Here is a 20,571-nt window from a genome sequence, read left to right on the forward strand (position 1 = left end):
TCCATGTGGAAAATCCCCCCAGAATAAAATACCCCCCCTCCTCCTCAAAAAATCCATATACATCGCAATAACAAATACTATATGTGAACAATGGGCAATTTGTGTAACTTACAGCCATTTCCCCAGGGACTATGGGGGGTCAGTTCACCTCCAGAGGCATAATATTGGGTCTTTCAACTATGCTGAATCAAATGGTTATCTCAAAATTTTGATCAGATGTCTTTGGGAGAAAAAAGAACGTGGGAGGGGGCTAATTGCCCTCCAACATTTTTGTTTACTTAAAAAGGGCACTAGAACTTTGATTTCCAATTAAATGAGCCCTTTCCCGGTCTTCTAGGATCGCTGATTCGATACGATCAACCCCGGGGAAAATAAAAAACAAATAAACAAAACAAAAATAAATACTGCCTACACGCATCCGTGATCATTCTTCTGGCCAAAAATGCAAAATTCCAAATTATTGTATATAGGAGCTTGAAACCTCGACAGTAGGATTCTCTGATAAGCTGAATCTGATGGTAGGATTTTCATTAAGGTCACTTGACTTTTCACGGATGTTCCTCATCCCCCCTACGTTTTTTTCAAAAATTGAGCAAATTTTCTCAGGCTCTTAGGTTTTGATGGGTAAATTAAACTTCATGAACTTAATATATATTCGGACTCAGCATAAAAATTGAATTCTTTTGATATGTCTATTGTTAACAAAATTATTTTTTTAAGAGTTTCGGTTACTATTGAGCCGAGTCGCTCCTTACTTGCAGTTTGTTACCATAAACTGTATGAAAATACAAAATCCGTTTCTTACCATTTTGAAAAATGCGATGGCGTTATACTAGCCCATATTGAGAGATTGAATAACTAAAATGTGACCACTACCACAACATTTTCAGCTAGGTTTCTATCATCAATAGACAAGAACGGCCTTCAATAATACAAAGAATATTATACGCATATACATATTAAATTACAAATAGCTCTTGTCAGTTACCTCTTGACGTTAACACCTGTTATATCGTTTTGAATTTTAGCATGATCTCTATGAAATAAAAGAAAGATATGGCGTTGAAATTACTATTGTCTTTCCCAATGTAAATGCAAATCGCCCCAAAGGGTGGCTACTGCTACACCCTACACGGTGAATGTCACAGAATTGCTACTCCCGTCTCTGGTGAAATGCTAAATTTGAGCTATTTATTTTATAAAGATCCGGCAAATTAATTTGTATAACTATTTTCTTCGGCTGCGCACTCATCTAATTATTTTTTTATGATCTTTGCTTGAATAGGATTGCCTTATTCAGAATAAATAATTCATGAAACGATTATCAAACTTTCTAAAACCAGCACTTTGGTCTTATCCAAAATTAAATCAAAGCCGAAATCAAAAACGAGCCCGCCCTGAAATGAGATAATTCTGCGCTATTTTGTCTTCCTAATTTGGGTAGCACATTTATGTATAGTAGAACCATCAAACTCACTAGGCGACACTTGAGCATTTATCGCTACGCCCATTGATGTCACATATTTATGATTCCATTTTTGTCATCTAATAAGGTTACTCCTAGGTTCAAGGATCATTTTTTGGCTTCATACCAAGAAACAGGCATTTTAAAGATGCCTAACAGTGCGTATAATACTTATAGTTATACCTCCCCTCTGCACCACATATGCTTTTTCTGTTTTTTCTCGCACCAACGGTTTTATTGAGAGTACTTGATAATATTGTTTTTACCTATAAGTGTGTAAAGCCCTTAACGAGAAGAAAACTTGTTAGATTATTTTGGGCACTAGGACGGTATTATATCCGCACAAAGGATAGGGATGGAGCAATTTCTCCAATTACAATCTTCTAAGGATCCCTCTTCTCCTTTATCAAATTTGACTTTGCTCATAAAAGAGAGAAAAAAAAAAAAAAAAAACTATCTTATATCAATTTCTTTCAAGGCTCACCCTTTTCCTATCTAGGAAAAAGCTCTAATTCTAAAGTTTTCTTGAGAGTTGACAAAATAGCTTAAACATTTATAATTACGAAGGGCACGTATAAAGAAAATCAGAGGGCATAATTCCTTTGTCCCTAAAAGACTAGAAAATTAGAAATTTTCCAACATTTGAAAAAAAGATGTTTCTCTGTCAAAAATCGTTTTTGTAAACATTAGCCCAGTTCTTTTAATTTTTTCTTTTAGTACAGTTCTTTTAATTTTTATTACACCTTCTCTGTCCATTATTCTGAAAATAAGCATCTCTCTCCTTCCCATACTTGGAAATTGTCTTATGTGACGATTATTTTGGAGTCAATCGGCAGGGCTTCCTCCAGGCCCTTCAGCGCGCCCCAGGCTGTAAAAAATGCAAACGTCCTACTGATGTGTAGGATACCTCCATATGGAAAAGAAACAGACCAGGGGGGACTCAGCCCCTGGGATCCTTAATAGAAACAAGGGTGCCTTCACCCAAGGGTTATAAATACAAGTGGAGGAGGAGGAAGGCCCCTGCAGGTCCAACTGGCGTGTTGAAGCCTCCCAGCAGTTACAAGCCTCCCCCCAGCAACGGCAAAAATTGACATACGTCTCAGATCACCGAAAGGGAGTGATAACTATGACGGACATATTATTCATCACCACAGTAATGGCCTGTGGGTTAGAGGGGAGCGGGTGAAGTTTCTCTCTTTAAGGTTAATCTACTTAAATTCTTAACATTGAAGACACAGACCAGGCGAATTTGATACACGCCCAGTTACAAGCCTCTCACTAATAGATTCACCCCTTAGGGTGATTTATTCCTTGATTGTATTATGAGTATGTTGACTAAATGCTTGATCGGGAGATAATGCGAGTAAGCTGTATGACTAAGTGGCCCTCAAATATTGAACAAACCCCTGGTAATTTTTTGAGGGGGGGGGGGAGAGCTTTAGTTATTAGCACGATTGTGCACGGCCTCTTTTGAATCCATCACTGTAACAACAAAAGAACATGCATTGCTCCGATCTATTAAACATGGTCACTAACGTGACTATTGCGTCCTCCCCCCTAGGAGCCAAGATATAGCCCTAAGTTCTATACAAAGTTACTGATAATCTTTTTCAAAATACATTTTTTGCGATATGAAGCCAAAGATGATGAGAAAGGCGCCAAAAAATCATGCCAGCCAACAAAGGAAGTAACAGTTTTGTATAGAAATTAAATTAAAAATTTTTATTTTAACTGAAAGTAAGGAGCAGCATTAAAACTTAAAACGAAAAGAAATTATTGCGTATATGATGGGGGTTGCTACTCCTTAAAACCTCGCTCTTCACGCTAGTTTTTTAGAACTTAAAAAAAAGGGACTTATTGTTCTAATTAAACGAACAGTGTTTCGGGAGTCGTTGTTAAAGAATTGGGACATAATTCAAACTTTAGTGTAAAGAGTGAGGTGTTGAGGAGAAGTAACCTTCCTCATATGAGTAATAATTTCTGTTCTTTTTAAGTTTTAATGTTGCTCCTTACTTTCAGTTGAAAAAACTTGTTTTTTATTTAATTTATGATCGTTTTTTAAGCAATGCCAGGAAATCTGGCAACATCTCCACGGACAAATCCCTCTTGCTCACAGATTTATTCTCTAGATAATTCAATCCTGGTGAAAATTTACCTCGAACAATTACCCTTAACATCTCCACGCGTAAAATTGAGTCGACAATAAGAAAGCAATAACTAAGAAGAATTTTTGTATAGGAATTCTGGCAAATTCCCCTAGTTTAAAATTTCCCCTGAAAAATTTACCGCCTGAAAACTACCCTCCTCAGGGGAAATTATACCCGTGGAGAATCCCACCAGCAGAAACCCTCCCCGCCAGGAAAAATTTATGCAAACTTCCCAATAACAAATACTGTACGTGAATAATGGGCAAAGTTAGCAACGGAAAGACCTTGCCCCACGGTCCGTGGGGGGCCAAGATATCTCCAAAGGCATAGTTATTTGGCCTTTCAACAGTGGCGTCGTTTGGGATTTGCAAGGGGGCAGTTGCCCCCCAATAAATTGAATAAAAGCTATTATATAGCCCGTGCCCCTTGACTCTCTGGATGTGGAACTTGTTTGCCCCCTTAATAAAAATGCTGGAGCTACGCCCCTGCCTTTTAACTATGCTGAAGAAAATGGATATCTCAAAATTTGGTTTGGACCGTTTTGCGATAAAAGGGGCGTGTAAGGGGACCTAGTTCCCCTCCAATTTTTTTGGTTACTTATAAAGGGCACTAGAACTTTTAATTTCCGTTTTAATGAGCCCTCTCAAGATCTTCTAAGACCAACGAGTCGATACGATCACCCCCGGGTAAGACTAAACTTAATGAAACTTATATATTTAAAATAAGCATAAAAATTCAACTTCTGATATATCTATTGGTATCAAAACTCTGTTTTTTAGAGTTTTGGTTACTATTGAGCCGGGTCACTCCTTACTTAAAGTTCGTTACCACAAACTGTTTGACTAGGGCTATATCAAACCATATTTGGGAGGGGATCTGGGATGCGGTATAATCACGGTAGCAGTCATTGCATATGGAAATAGTTTTGAATACGATTCTATGGGTACCATGTTTTTGCTAGCATGATGTCTAGTCCAGAAAGCAATAATTCCAGAAAATAGATCAAAGCAATGATAAATTGTAGGACAGTCATTGAAAACCAGATAATAGCAACAGACTGCCAATGGAAATTTGGTCGTCATTCAGTTATCTAGTTTATAAATTAGTTAGGGTGCGGAAACATCTTGTTCACTTTATATTTGGAATTGAAGTTCTATTTAAAGGTTTCTGAATTATATTCAAATCAATTCTCTTGGCCCCATATAATTTTTATCCCATTGGTTCAATATCACTAAGTCTTGTATGCAGAATCAATCAATAAGCAAACAATACTTGTTTGGCTAATTTCTAAGTTCTATTATGCACCCCACCATCATATGTAGATTTAGTCAAATCAGGTTGGTGATTTAACTTTTTTTAGTGAGAAGGATGTGTGCATGAATATTTCTCGGGGAAGGCTCTAAAATAAAATACAAAATATAATAATTTGAATAAGAAAAATGTAGAAATTTCTGGAAAAAAAGGATATCAGGCCTCGGGCCGATTAGGATTTCAGCTTCAAGGTCCCGAGATCACTTGCATCCGTACAGTTTTATTAAAGTGCCTGGTAATAAAAACTTGACTAAACTTAACTGATTTGTCCTTACTAAAAGAAAAACGATTCTGGAAAGTAAAAAAAAAGAAAGACATAAAAAACAAGATTATTACTGTTACACAGATCGAGACTAATTTTTGGCTGTGTCAATTCATGAACCCCAAAATTTTTTCAGTCTCAAATAGTCTGGAAACTTACAGTGTTTGTGAAACAGGGTCAACTAGACCATATTAAAGACATAACATTTTAGAAGTTTGGTTGTATCAATATTAAGCGCCTAAAACTGCCCAAAAAACCTTTCCCAGTTGCCTTAAACTTACAGGGCATATAGACAGGACCAATGGAGGCCCCCTTTAATCAGCATATAAAGATAAAGAAAGTATTAATAAAAATCGGTTACATCAAGTGGGGACACGCGAATTTCTAAAAACTTTAAATTCTCCTCTTTTTGGATTGAAACTTACAGGGCATGAGAAAGGGTCGAAGGGAGATAAATCAAAACCCCTATGCTTTCTAATAGGCAGAATATTCAGAAATTCAGTACTTAACTGAAAAAAATTCTTTTAAATATTTTCACTTTTTATAATTTTAAGAAATCAAAATTAATTAAGATTTTAAGGAATAAATATTAGCATATGTATATTAAACTAACAATGCATATTTTTTTCAGTAAATTCTTTGAATTTTTTCAGTAAAGTAAAATTTATATTCTGGCTTTTGGAAAGCATAGGGGTTTATATCCCTGCTCACATTAATTTCTGCTCGTTTTGAGTTTGACTCTGTTATTTATTTTGATTTATGTTTGTTTTGTGTTTCATTTGTTTATTTATGCTGATTTGTGGTAGTTGTATGCTTGGTAGATTATTTGACTCTATTTTTGTTCATTTTTGGTTTAATGGATTATTTCTTTTTTGGAAAAAACTCATTTCGTGGAAAAAGCTTTTTACATTAGTTTTTGAATAAGTCAGTTGTTGTGTATTGATTTGCCAAACCCCAAAATGGGACAGACATTATTTTTCTTCTGTCAACTTAATTGATATTGATCAAACAGTCAATAAGACCGGATCAAGACAAAATTAAATAAAAATAACGAATTTTAGAAGAAAAAATTCGGCTATATCGATTCGTAGTAAGACAAAGTTTAGTATTCTTCCTAGCTAATTCGTTTGAAAACTATAAAACAACTAAACGTAAGTAGTAAGAGAGGTGCTGATCCAGCCAGTGATTGCGTAATATGCCTTACCACGGGTCAGTCGCCTTTTACAATGAACGGTACTTGCCCTACCAAACGGGTTTTCTAATGTGGCACTCATTTTTTTTGAGGTCAGTCTGTTAGAGAGAGCTGGCGATCCCACTAACTTGAGTAGTAGTTGGATTCGAATATAAGGAGGAATTTTCTTTGTACTTGTTATTAGTAAGAGAATAGGGTTCAGAGGGAGAATATTTTATTTGAGTGGATATTAGTGGAGAAAAATGAGTGGTGCATTTACATTATTGGAGATTAATGATGGAACCGACAGCAGCAGCAGCAACGATATACGATTACCCAATGTAGCTGTGGAAATAACCGCTGGCTGTAGATTATGCCTAGAATGGGACAGTATGTATGCTAGATACGTGATATCATTAAGCAAATTTAAGCAGGAGGAGCAACTATGTTTTGCTGGAAAAGTGAATATTCTCCATATAAATAAACTTCGGTCAGCATTAGATGTCCTATCGAAATATATTGACGCGAAAATACCACTTCAGTAAATAGTTTTATCGTTATTGTGCTATAAAAAAATGCTTCAAAATCGATGGTATTTTTTTTTCTTTCTATATTCGATAAGCGTACGCCTCCTAGATCACAAAAAGAAATTATGATCAGGCTTGCTATAGTTTTGGGAGAGAGTTAGGACTCTAAAAAAATGGATAGATTTGAGAAAGAGCGAATCATAAGGAATCTAGTTCTTATGGGAAAACGTTTGATTCTAGATGATGATTTTCTAGAGTTGTCTATTCAAAGGAAGATATTTTCTCGGGGAATGCTTGTTGATATAATGATAACTGATTCTCCATTATTAGACTATTGTATGAAGCTTCTACGTCGTGGTCCAAATGCATTTACACAATTTATTGATATATTGATCGCGACACGGTAATAGGATATTGTGGATATGCTTTTAAACATCAGTTTTGAAATTTAGGACTTTCTTCATGAGAAAGATGGTGCTCAAGGATGATTTACTCCTCTCTCTCTATCTCAGACAATTTTTGTTGTTGCTAGCTCAGTTTCATTGTGGTAGTGAGAGTGTCAATACATGACAAGATGTTCCATACATGTCAATTATCTATGTACACACTGGGCAGCTGGTCATCATCATGTGAGAATTGCAGAATGATTGATGAGTATGATGAAAGGGGTATATTATGCAACCCGTGTAAATTGCATAGAAGATATGTTGTACAAATTAAAGGTTGTAATTCCTGTCTCGAAAATATGTGTGACTCTCATCCTAGAGGCCACCTATGCTCCAATTGTCATTATGATAAATGTAATCAGTGGGAGAATACATATCCCGGTATGATTCGAAAGAATCCTAACCGTGAGTTTAGTTTATTACTACGAGATTGGTATCGTCGTGGTTTTAGATTGTTCTGGGAGGAGGAACCGGGTCAACGATTCAACTGTTGGAACAACAAAAGAATGTGGTTTCTACGTCATCGTTGTGAAGACACTGGGTGTTATGATGATAAGCCCACTGATTTTTATTTGGCTGTGACGGAATGTGATACGACACTTGAGGACACTGTTTGTGAAAGTGCTTCAAATAAGCAAATTGAAACATGTGAATTCTATAGAATGAATGAGAATAGTATCATTGACTATACAAAGAGATAGGACAAGAGTGAAGTCACACTCTACTGTAGAAAATGTGACCCTGACATTGCGGTACATAAGGATCAGTACATTGTGAATTCAGATAATCTACCTGCACTAGTTGTTGTCGACTAAATACCTAGTAGTGGATGAAATCTAAAGATTAGAAAAGTCGTTTTATCATTTATATAAATTTTTTTTTTATTAATAAACAATTTCACATACATCTTTAGAACATTTTATTATTAGGGCACTAAAATCAATATTAAATACACTTGTAAGTATATTCTCCACTAGAAAGTCGTTCAATTAAGGCAAGTCTACGTAGATGTCGAGAAACTGCTTGTAGATGTAGCCACGACATCTGAACATGAAAAAGAGTAGTGCATGAAAGCCACATGTCTTAGTCGTTAAATCCTGTACTCTTCGTTGATTTTGAATAATGGTTTTCCCCCTGCTTTCAATAAAGTTGCTGATGTATGGAGCGTAGAATTTATACGATAGGCCAAGAGGGTCAAAAAATTCAATATTCTTCGCTGTTTGAAACATGCATAGCCAATGACCGGTTTTCAAAGTCGATGGACTGCTATTAACAATGATAAGGGTATTTTTAACACTTGGAATTTTTTCAATGAAGTCCGAAGGTATGCAATAGGAGTTGTACTGGGACATGTCTGGATCCATACTAAATACGTTGATCATTTGGTTTGTGTTCAGGGTGCTAGGTCTAGTAAAAAACTGCCGTCGGGTGTGATTTCCCAATAGGTTTCAAATTGACTCAGTGATATTAGCGTGATACTCTCAGTCAGAGCATTGGCAAATGTACACTCTAAACGTACATTCCCTGTTCGTACTATGCTCATATCCTGAGTCCCTGACAAGTCCAAAACAATAACCTCATGATTTTTTGAGAACATTGAATCGGTTATTCCATTTTCAAATAGTTGAGAGTCATGATCTAGGGATTGCATAGTCAACTCGTACAGAGTTCTATAGGATTTTTTGTCAAATGATAGAGTGTATAGTGGAATACCATTCACTTTGCACACGAGGCTAGATAGACCAAAAAAATTAAAATCATGGGGGGATTCAGTCCAGGATCCAACGGCACTGCCACTCTTTACAAAGCCCAAAGCCAATTATTACGGGATTTCTCAATTGATAAATGATGAATCGCTATCGCTACGAGAGCCGGTGGCAATGTGACGTTGTTTGGTGATCGTATGGGGAACAAGAAGTTTAATGTTGTTACCATTGGCTCTTAGCTTTTCCACTGCCAATGCAACAGAGCTCATAACTTGTTGTTTTCAGACGTGGAGAATTGCCGATGTCAAGACAGGAATTACAACCTTTAATTTGTACAGCATATCCTCTATGCAATTTACACGGGTTGCATAATCTACACTTTTCATCATACTCATCAATCATTGTGCAATTCTCACATGATGATGACCAGCTGCCCAGTGTGTACATACATAACGGACATGTATGGAACATTTTGTCATGTGTTGACACTCTCACTACCACAATGAAACTAAGCTGGCAACAACAAAAATTGTCTGAGATAGAGAGAGAGGAGTAAATCATCCTTGAGCACCATCTTTCTCATGAAAAAAGTCCTAAATTAAATAGATAAAAAAGTTTTGTAACTGAAAGTAAGGAGCGACATTAAAACTTAAAATAAACAGAAATTATTCCGTATATGAAAGGGACTGTCCCCTCCTCAACGCCTCGCTCTTTAAGCTAAAGCTTTTTATTGTTTTAAAAAATAAAGTTGTGAGACAGAGTCAAACTTTAGCGTAAAGAGCGAGGCGTTGAGGAGGGGACAGTCCCTTTCATGTACGGAATAGTTTCTGTTTATTTTAAGTTTTAATGTCGCTCCTTACTTTCAGTTAAAAAAAACTTTTTTTTTAAGAGTCAAAGTGATCAGAGGGCAGCAAGCCTCTCCCCTCTACACACACGTCGTAATGTCCCAAAATGCGTCTAAAAGAAATTTTGAGATAGCCATTCTATTGAAAATAGCCTAAATATCATATAACAAGGCTTTTGGGGTTGAAAGAAACCCCAGAGATTAGGGGCAAGGGTTGTAAGTGATGCCCCGGGGGTATTTAAGGTTTTTATGTAAGGGATGGTTGTTGAACTTCAGAAGAGACCCAGTCTCTCTCCCTGAAAAAGACTATGTAAACATAAAACGAACAGAAATTAATCAAAAAACCTTTTTGCACAAAATACCTTTTTCAAAAAAAAGTAAAGGACTCTATTAAACCAAAAATGAACAAAAATAGAATTAAATAATCTACCAAGCATACAACTACCACAAATTAGTATTAATAAATAAATTAAACCCAAAACAAACAGAAATTAAAATAAGTCAAACTCAAAACAAGCAGAAATTAATCTGAGTAGGGTTCTAAACCCTATGCTTTCTAAAAGCCAGAATATAATTTGTAGTTTACTGAAAAAAATTCTTTTAAATGTTTTCACTTTTATAACTTTAAGAAATCAAAAATTAACTAACATTTTACGGAATAAATATCAGCATATGTATATTAAACTGACAATGGACATTTTTTCAGTAAATTCATTTGAATTTTTGTCAGTAAAGTACAAATGATATTCTGGCTTTTAGAAAGCATAGGGCTTAGAACTACTCAGATTAATTTCTGCTCGTATTGAGTTTGACTTATTCTAATTTCTGTTTGTTTTGGGTTTAATTTATTTATTGATATTGATTTGTGGTAGTTGTATGCTTGGTAGATTATTTGATTCTATTTTTGTTCATTTTGGGTTTAATGGAGTTCTTTACTTTTTTTCGAAAAACTTTTTTTGTGCAAAAAGTTTTTTTTATTAATAATAGTCAAAGAGGCCACCTTCAAGGAAACTTTCCCCAAAAATTTTTAGATCGTTGGTTTTTTTCAGACCACATAGTAAAGACCAGGAAATGTATTTTCAAACAGTTCCTAGTAACGATCTGTAAGTAAGGAGCGACCCGGCTCAATAGTAACCGAAACTCTAAAAAATGGAATTTTGACACCAATAGATACATCAAACGAATCAGATTTTTATGCTGATTTCAAATATATAAGTTTCATTAAGTTTACTCATCAAAGGTTACGCGCCTGAGAAAATTTGCAACATTTTCGAAAAAAGGGGGAAACACCCCATTAAACTCATAGAACCTTAACGAAAATCTCATTCTCAGATACAGCTTATCAGAGAACCATACAGTAAAGGTTTCAAGCTCCTATCTGCAAAAATATGGAATTTTGTACTTTTTTGCCAGAAGAAAGATCACGGATGTGTGTTTATTTGTTTTTTTTTCCCCAAGGGTGATAGTATTGACCCTGTGATCCTAGAATATCGCGGGAGGCTCATTCGAAAAGAAATTAAAATTTTTAGCGTCCTTTTTAAATGACCAAAAAAATGGAGGCCAACTAGGCCCCCTACCACGCTCATTTTTTCCCAAAGTCACCCGATCAAAATTTTGAGATATCCATTTTATTCAGAATGGCCGAAAAATACATTAACTATGTCTTTGAGGATGATTAATTCCCCAAAGTCCCCAGGGGAAGGGTTGCAAGTTATGAACTTTGCCCAATGTTTACATATTGTATTGGTTGTTGGGAAGCATACAGACATTTTCAGCGGGGATTTTTTCTGGTAGTGGGGGGGGGGGAGGTGAGCGTCAGGGGTTACTTGGGAGTATCTTTATATGGAGGAAGTTTTCATGTGGGAAGGGATATTGCTATGAAGGGGGTGCCGGATATCCCAGCATTATTTAAAAAGAAGATCAGAAACTACATAAAAAAACACGTTTTTCAACTGAAAGTAAGGAGCAACATAAAAACTTAAAACGGACAGAAATTATTACGTATATGATTGGGTTTGCCCCCTAGTCAATACCTCGCTCTTTACGTTAAAGTTTTTTTTAGTGCTTTCATCAGAGCCATTTATTCTAATTAATGGCCTTTGTGATTAAGGGGTTATTTTTAAAGAATTAGGAAAAAAATTAAACTTTAACGTAAAGACCGAGGTATTGGCTAGGGAGGAAACCCCCTAATATACGTTACAAAAACATACGAGTATAGAATTTCGTTACGTAAGTTAATTAGTAAGTCACGTATATTTATTACTAATAAAAATGTTAGTAAGTAAAATTAAAAAACTTTCGAGAAAGCCATTTAACCAAAATTAATATACGAATTTCGTTTTAATTATTCATGTACGGTGAGCCAAAATCGAAACCTTTATTAATTCAAAAACGTTCAGAAATTAAGTAAAAAAAAAAGTTTTTTTTAACTGAAAGTAAGGAGCGACATTAAAACTTAAAATAAACAGAAACTATTCCGTACATGAAAGGGTCTGTCCCCTCCTCAGCGCCTCGCTCTTAACGCAAAAGTTTGACTATGTCTCACAACTTTATTTTTTAAAACAATAAAAAGCTCTAGCGTAAAGAGCGCGGCGTTGAGGATGGGACAGTCCCTTTCATATACGGAATAATTTCTGTTTATTTTAAGTTTTAATGTCGCTCCTTACTTTCAGTTACAAAACTTTTTTATCTATTTAATTGTTTTGAATAAACGCCAAGCCAAAACACCAAGATACGCTTCTGTATCATAGGCAGCGCAATAGCGCTGCCTAGGGAAAGAAAGATGTTGGCACAATAATAATAATAATAACATTGGTTCACCCACCATCTACAAAAATAGATTATAGTGGAGGACTACAAAAAGAAAAAAGAAAAGAAAAAGAAACCAGCTTCAAAAAGATAAAGATACAACACGAAAAAAGAAGAAGAAAAAGAAAGATACAAAAAGAAAAAAGAAAAGAAAAAGAAACCAGCTTCAAAAAGATAAAGATACAACACGAAAAAAGAAGAAGAACAAGAAAGATACAAAAAGAAAAATGAAAAGAAAAAGAAACCAGCTTCAAAAATGATAAAGATACGACACTCATTGTAATTCACGACACTCAAATAAATGTAGGTGAGAAACGTCGTCTATCTAAATTAACTTTTTAGCACTGAATTACTTCGAATGCGAGACCATTGTTTGGGTGGCTCCTTAAGACCATATTTTTCAAGGCAGGAATTCCTATAACGCTTGGGTATGTACAGTAAAAATTTTGCAAATTTAAGATAATTTCTAAAACCACATTGGCCTGACATCACATAAAGAAAGAAAAACGAGCAAAAATGGGGTTTTTATAGGCCAAATGAAGATACTGAAAAAACGAAGCGAATATTTCGAGAGGACAAACGCCTCTCTTCTTCAGCGCGAAACGAAACGATGTATCAATGAAAGCCAAAAATTAAAAGAATTAAAACCAACTACCTAACAACCATAAAAGCGAGTTATTCGCCAATATCCGCGATTTGCACAAAATCCAAAAAATATGAACTGCCATCGACGGATACTAGCAAACAACTTTGTTTGCTAGTATCCGTCGATGGCAGGTCATATTTTTTGGATTTTGTGCAAATCGCGGATATTGGCGAATAACTCGCTTTTATGGTTGTTAGGTAGTTGGTTTTAATTCTTTTAATTTTTGGCTTTTATTGATACATCGTTTCGTTTCGCGCTGAAGAAGAGAGGCGTTTGTCCTCTCGAAATATTCGCTTCGTTTTTTCAGTATCTTCATTTGGCCTATAAAAACCCCATTTTTGCTCGTGTTTCTTTCTTTAGGTTTGCAAATTTATAGTAGCACTTTTTGATGTTTTCAGTGTCTCTCACTGACAGCATGTGGGATGCACCGGCAAGGTAGGTTATGTGTGGTGAGCAGACTGAACAATAAATCGATGCAAGAGATTTCCTGGAGTAGCGTTCGCGATTCGGCACTACAGACGCATAAGCACATTTAATGGCTTTAGTTGTTTGCTTAACAATTACTTGTCTAGTTTTAATAATTCTTTCCGCAATCGTTATACCAAGATATCTCAGCTCCGATACTCTAGGAACAACATGATTTCCGAGAGTGACAGAATCACTTTGCGGTGCATTGAAGGTCAAAAATTCACGCTCATTAATATTGATAGAAAGCCCAATAGATTGAAAGTCACTTAGGAGTCAATTCAGGTTGTCTTGCAAATCTGTTTTGGATCTACTGAGCAGAAAGACGTCATCAGCGTATTCCAAGTGAGATAGGTCAGTGCCATGCAATAGGAGAGAGGGCGAGATACGGCCCAGAATCTTGGAGATGACATGTTTGAAAATAAGAGGACTTAGAACGCTGCCTTGCCTCACACCTCTTCTGATTTTTACTGGATCTGAAATTTTGCCTTTCCACTTGGCCAACACAGTCGAATTTTCGTACCAAAATTTCAGAGTACTCACTATGCTCGAACTTACTCCATTGTGCAGTAGAGCATTCATTGCTTGCATGTGATTGACGCTATCGAATGCTTTCGATATATCAATAGTGCACATATACAGAGGCTACTTTTTCCCTTCCGAGTCCATAAGTACGTTAGCAACAAGGCGATGAGCCTCTGGGCACCCGAGACCTTTCTAGAATCCAAGCTGATTGTCCCCAAAGTGTCCGGTATCAAGCTAAGAGAAGATCACATTTTTAAACACTTTGCTCAAGATGCGCACGACGGTTATGGGTCTGTAAGATTGGCATTTGTTTAGATGTTTTCCTTTTTTGGTAACAAATGAAATGACCCCTTTCAGGAAAGAGTTTGGAACAAAACCCCTGGTGGCTCACATCTGGAAGATAAGCTGAAGATGGACATAGACGCATTCAGGTAAGTGCTTGAGGTGTTTTATTGAAAGACCATCGCTGTCCATCCCATTCTTTGCTTTGGAAAGTACTTTTCTGACAGCTAACTTAGTCTTCTCAAGGGAAATGGGAAAAACGCAATGCTGCCCTGAGAAACCTGCAAGCCAGCTTGAAACTTCCGTTCCATATTGATTGGTTATAGTAAGATTCCCATCTCCATATATTAAAGTATAGTAAGGAGCGCCAATCATGTAATGTCAGAAAACTACTAGATGGACGATCGTCTGGTCTGATTAGGGTTAGCCACGATTTTTTATTTCCAGTGAACTGTTGTCCGAAGATTCCGTACCTCTTCATTTCAGATTTATATTTTCGTTTTGTGCTCCGTTTCCGCTCGAATACAGTCCCGCATAGCGGTCTTCCACAAGCAATCCAAATGTTTAGTCAGGTTTGCATGTCTTTTGCCGATTGGAGTTCAGTGGATTCGGACCACATCGGTTTTTCTGTCCCAATTTTGGCTATGCAATGTATTATTTATTTATTTTTTTGGTTTAGGCCAGGGCTCTTCGTATCAAATAAGTTGTCGTAGAAACTTCAAAAAAGGCTCATTCGATTGGAAATTGGAAGGGCTTGTGCACTTTTTAATAGCCAAAAGTAATTGGAGGGCAACTAACACCCCTTCTACGCCCACCATTTCCATAAACCCACCCAATCAAAATTTTGAGATAGACATTTTGTTCAACATAGTTAAAAGATCTGGAAATTATGTCTTTGAGGAGGACATTCCCCCCACAGCCCTCAGGGCAAGGATCTAAGTTATGCCCTGGGGGCATATAAGGTTCTTATAGAAAGCTTTGTCGTAGAAACTTCAGAAAGGGCTCATTCGATTGGAAATTCAAAGGGCTAGTGCAATTTTTAATAGTCGAAAGTGATTGGAGAGTAAATAACCCCCCTCTCACGCCCACAATTTCCCCGAAAACATCCAATCAAAATTTTCAGATAGCTATTTTGTTCAACGTAGTTGAAAGTTCTGGAAATTAGGTCTTTGAGGATGACGCTCCCCCCGAGCCCTCAGGGCTAAGGTTGTAAGTCATTCCCTGGGAGCAAGGGTTTGAAGTTTTGCCCTGGAGGCACAAAGGGTTTTTTATAGGAACTTTGGTTGTATAAAACTTAAAGGGGCGCATTAGACTGGTAATAATAAATTTTAGTTCCCTTTTTAAGAGTCAAAGTGATGAGAGGGCAGCTACCCTCTCCCCTCTACACACACTTCGTAATGTTCTGAAATACGTTTGACAGAAGCATTGATGTTAACATTGTTTTAAAAATAATTTGAATACCATTCATCAAGGCTTTTGGGGTTGAAAGAAACCCCAGAGATTAGGTACAAGGGTTGTAAGTTATGCACAGGGGGTATTTACGGTTTTTATGGAACGCGTGGTTGTTTAACTTCAGAGGAGGCTCAGTCTCTCTCCCTGAAAAAGACAATGTCAATATAAAACGAACAGAAATTAATAAAGAAAACTTTTTGCACAAAATAAGTTTTCGAAAAAAGTAAATAACTCCATTAAACCAAAAATAAACAAAGATAGAATCAAATAATCTACCAAGCATACAACTACGACATATCAGTATCAATAAATAAATGAAACCCAAAACAAACAGAAATTAAAATACGTCAAACTGAAAAAGAGAAGAAATTAATCTGTGTAGGGTTTTAAACCCTATACCTTCTAAAAGCCAAAAAAAAATTATCACTTTGTTGAAGAAATTCTTTTTAATGTTTTCACTTTTATAACTTTAAAAAATCAAAAACCAACTAAGATTTTAAGGAATAGATATCAGAACATGTATACTAACGTGACAATGCACATTTTTTCAGTTAATTCATTTGAATTTTTTTCAGTAGAGGACAAATTATATTCTGCTTTTAGAAAGCATAGGGTTTAGAACCCTTGTCAGATTAATTTCTGCTCGTTTTGAGTTTGAATTATTTTAATTTCTGTTTGTTTTGGGTTTCATTTATTTATTGATATACTGATTTGTGGTTTATTTATTGATAATGATTGTTCTTATAGAAAGCATGGTCATAAAAACTTCGGAGAGGGCTCATTGGATTGGTAATCAGACGCTCTAGTATTCTTTTTAAGAGTCAACGTTATCGGAGGGCAGATACCCCCCCCCTTCACACACACACACACGTCGTATTGTCCTGAAATGCATCTAACTGAAATTTTGATATAGCTATTCTTTTCGAAATGGCCTAAATATCCTATAACAAGTCCTTTGGCGTTGAAACAATCCCCAGAGATTAGGGGCAAGGGTTGTAAGCTATGCCCAGGGGGTATTTAAGGTTTTTATGGAAGGGTTGGCTGTTTAACTTTAGAAGAGACGCAGTCTTTCTCCCTGAAACAGACTATGTCAATATAAAACGAACAGAAATTAATTAAAAAAACTTTTTCAACAAAATAAGTGTTTGGAAAAAAAAGTAAAAACTCCATCAAACCAAAATGAACAAAAATACAGTCAAACATTCTACCAAGAATACAACTACCGTAAATCAGTATCAATAGATAAATGAAAACCCAAAAGTAACAGAAATTAAAATAAATAAAAGTCAAACTCAAAACAAGCAGAAATTAATATGAGTAGGGTTCTAAACCCCAAGCTTTCTAAAAGCCAGAATATAATTTTTACTTTACTGAAAAAATACTTTTATATGTTTTCACTTTTCTAACTTTAAGAAATCAAAAATAAATTAAGATTTTAAGGAATAAATATCAGCATATGTATATTAAACTAACAATGCAATTTTTTTTCAGTAAATTTATTTAAATTTTTTTCAATAAAGTACAAATTATATTGTGGCCTTTAGAAAGCTTGGGGTTTAGAACCTTATTCATATTACTTTCTCTTCGTTTTGAGTTTGACTCTTATGCATTTTATTTTCTGTTTGTTTTGGGTTTTATTCATTTACTGATACTGATTTGTGACAGTTGTGTTCTTGGCAGAACATTTTACTTTATATTTTTTCATTGTGGTTTTAATGGAGTTCTTTACCTTTTTTTAAACTTATTTTGTTGAAAAAGTTTTTTCTAATTAATATACAATGAAAAACAGCGAAATGAAACATTAGAGGCTTTTTTTGCTATTGATCACTAGTATCATCACGGCGACGTTGACAACTCGGCAATATATATATATATATATATATATATATATATATATATATATATATATATATATATATATATATATATATATATATATATATATATATATATATATATATATATATATATATATATATATATATATATATATATATATATATATATATATATTGTGCATACCAGGCATACACGTATTACTCTCTAGTGAGTCACGGCTGCTCTCTTAAGTATAATATGGTTGTTTGTTATTGATTGATTTGTCTTATCTAAATTACATTTCGGCAATTGCCAACAAGACAGATGTGAATAAGCAAATATTTTTCTGTTCTCCTGATAACCGCTTCAAACTGAGCTTATTTGATTATATAGATATCATCTATTTTACAACTTTACCATCTTGCACTTGATATATGACTATCCTTCTGTTTTTTTTTTTTTTTTTTTTTTTTTTTTTTTTTTTTTTTTTTACATACGGCTTTGGAGTTCAGAAAAGGTAACTTTTTAAGTGTGATTCGAGCCCCTGCAGTCATTTATCTGTGGACCCGCAAAACAATTCCACGAGGGGTAGCTGTGCTGGTAGTAAAGCTTGGAAAAAAAAACACGTCTAGTTAGAACCATCTTTGGATGTGTTTACCGTATGCATAATTATGGAAATATCTGGACTCACTATAAACAGATATTCTTTTAATGAATAAGTTGATATCGGAATTCTGTTCTTTTTTTTAAGTATGGTTACTATAATATTGGCGTGGTTTTAGGCTCTACTTACAGTTTATTGTTACGAACTGTTTGATGTGTCTTCTATTGTCCATTATCTCCTGATGAACAACAAAAGAACTGTTAAGTAAACCTGCCCTCTTTCAGAGGATCCTCGCATTTCTTTCTATATTACTTCATACTTAGACTTCAGCTTGCAGGAAAAGCAAAGCAAAGCAGAGCATTTTTCCCACATTGAGAAAAATACACCTCATTTTACACATATTCCAAGGAATGTGTACTTTTTACACATGCTACAGGACCTAAAGGACTAAATTCCATGATTTTTCGCTTAATATCCGTGAATTGGTATTCTTTGTTATCTGTTTATTGTAAGGAATATGAAATTATGGAACATAAGCAAGGTTTTAAGTCATGGAAAATGTACAAGCACAGAGAAATAGATAAATTACTCAGGGGAAAATGTGATAGAAAAAATTTTCAACGTCTTTGTTAGAATTTCAGCAAAAAAGGCTTTAGAGGGTGAATCTACTTGGATTAATAGAGAATTGATTTTCAGCCATTTCATTTTCTACGCCGATGCTTGAAAGAGGGTTACCTGTTTATTGCTGGTAAAAAATTAATTGGATATACCATAAACCTGCCTGAAATAAAGGCCGGCCACATGATATGCCAAATCGGCGCCAAATTCTAAAGAAAACGGCAGCGACTTGAGCTTGAAACATTTTCTAGTTTTCGGTGCCAATTTACAAAAACGGCGCCGAATTTCATCGTGGTCATAAAAAAAAAACCCTCAATCGTTTCCTTCTCTTCAGCAGGAAATTAAAAAGAACTAAATAACAATAATAATAATTAAGTATTTAACAATAAAATAACTTCATAATTTAATAATGAAAGGATTTAATAGTTAATTAACTTTTTTTTAGTTAAATAAAAATTAAAATTTAACAATAAAAGAACTTGATAATAATAATAAAAGAACAAAATAATAGGTTGAGATCAATCATGCCATGCAACTATTGATAAACTGCAGTTGACTATTGGCACCCATGATGATTAGTTTTGAAAATCTCGCGCAAAAGGCATTGTTTTCTTACCGCTATCGTTTGCACACTGAGCTGCTGAAATCAGTGCTGAAAAAAGCTACGTGTGTCTGCCCTTTAAGAAAATATTCGACCGATTAGCTTATTCCGCTGATTGTTTGGCCCCATCTACTTTTAAAAGTTTTTTAATAATAGAAAGTTAAGTTTTAAATATTTTGTCTTCTCGTGGCTAAACTCTTTTAATTCAGGTGAAACATAATACATTTCGTTTAATTCCATTTTCACAAAAAAAAACTAGTCATAGCTGATGTCAACCAGCTTCAGTTAAAGCTTAGACCACGACAAGACAGTTATTACTGTAAAAATAACAGAATTTGTTCTTAATACGTTTTACTATGAATTTATTTTTAGTAGCCTACTTTTAACTTAAGGTTTGTTACAATCTCCTCAGTTACAAATACCACTTAAGTCTAAAGGGTCAATAAGGAGTCAATATATTGAAATGAATCTTCATTAGTATAACTTACAAAGTACTCTAGAAAGCTTTTGTATAAAGTCCCCATATCAAAACAAAGCATTCTATTCACAATTGCTCGCTGTTCATGATCCTTTGGGTAAAGTTTGCAGTCTTCTTTGCCATACTTGTCTACCAAATACATCAAAATGGCTCGACTGAAAAAAAAGGTTATGTAAGTTTAGCTTAAAAATAGGTTATCTATGTTAGTTGCTTTTAAGCCATCTACAATACAAAGGGCTGAGAGAGGGATACTCCCATGGTGTATAGTCCCCCAGGAGAATCTTGGTCCACCAGAGGGAAAAACAGAACCTTAGAGTCCTGGACCAGAATCCTGGTCCACCAGAGGGCAGAGAGCCTTAGGGTCCAACTCCACAACGTAATGGGCAACAGAGTCA

The 20,571-nt window shown here is 35.2% G+C and overlaps 1 protein-coding gene across 1 annotated transcript in view; it reads right to left on the reverse strand.

Annotated features, from left to right (window-relative positions):
- The window catches only part of LOC148952134 (glutathione S-transferase 1-like), a 135,173-nt gene that overhangs the window by 24,346 nt on the left and 90,256 nt on the right, over positions 1 to 20,571 (reverse strand). The window contains exon 4 of the mRNA XM_089089578.1: positions 20,187 to 20,331. Within this exon, the coding sequence (XP_088945704.1) occupies positions 20,187 to 20,331 (145 nt within the window). The remainder of the gene's footprint in view (positions 1 to 20,186; positions 20,332 to 20,571) is intronic.

The sequence above is a fragment of the Artemia sp. Qi Xiang Cuo genome, chromosome 5, assembly GCF_049724085.1.
Source record: "Artemia sp. Qi Xiang Cuo chromosome 5, ASM4972408v1, whole genome shotgun sequence".
NCBI lineage: Eukaryota > Metazoa > Arthropoda > Branchiopoda > Anostraca > Artemiidae > Artemia > Artemia sp. Qi Xiang Cuo.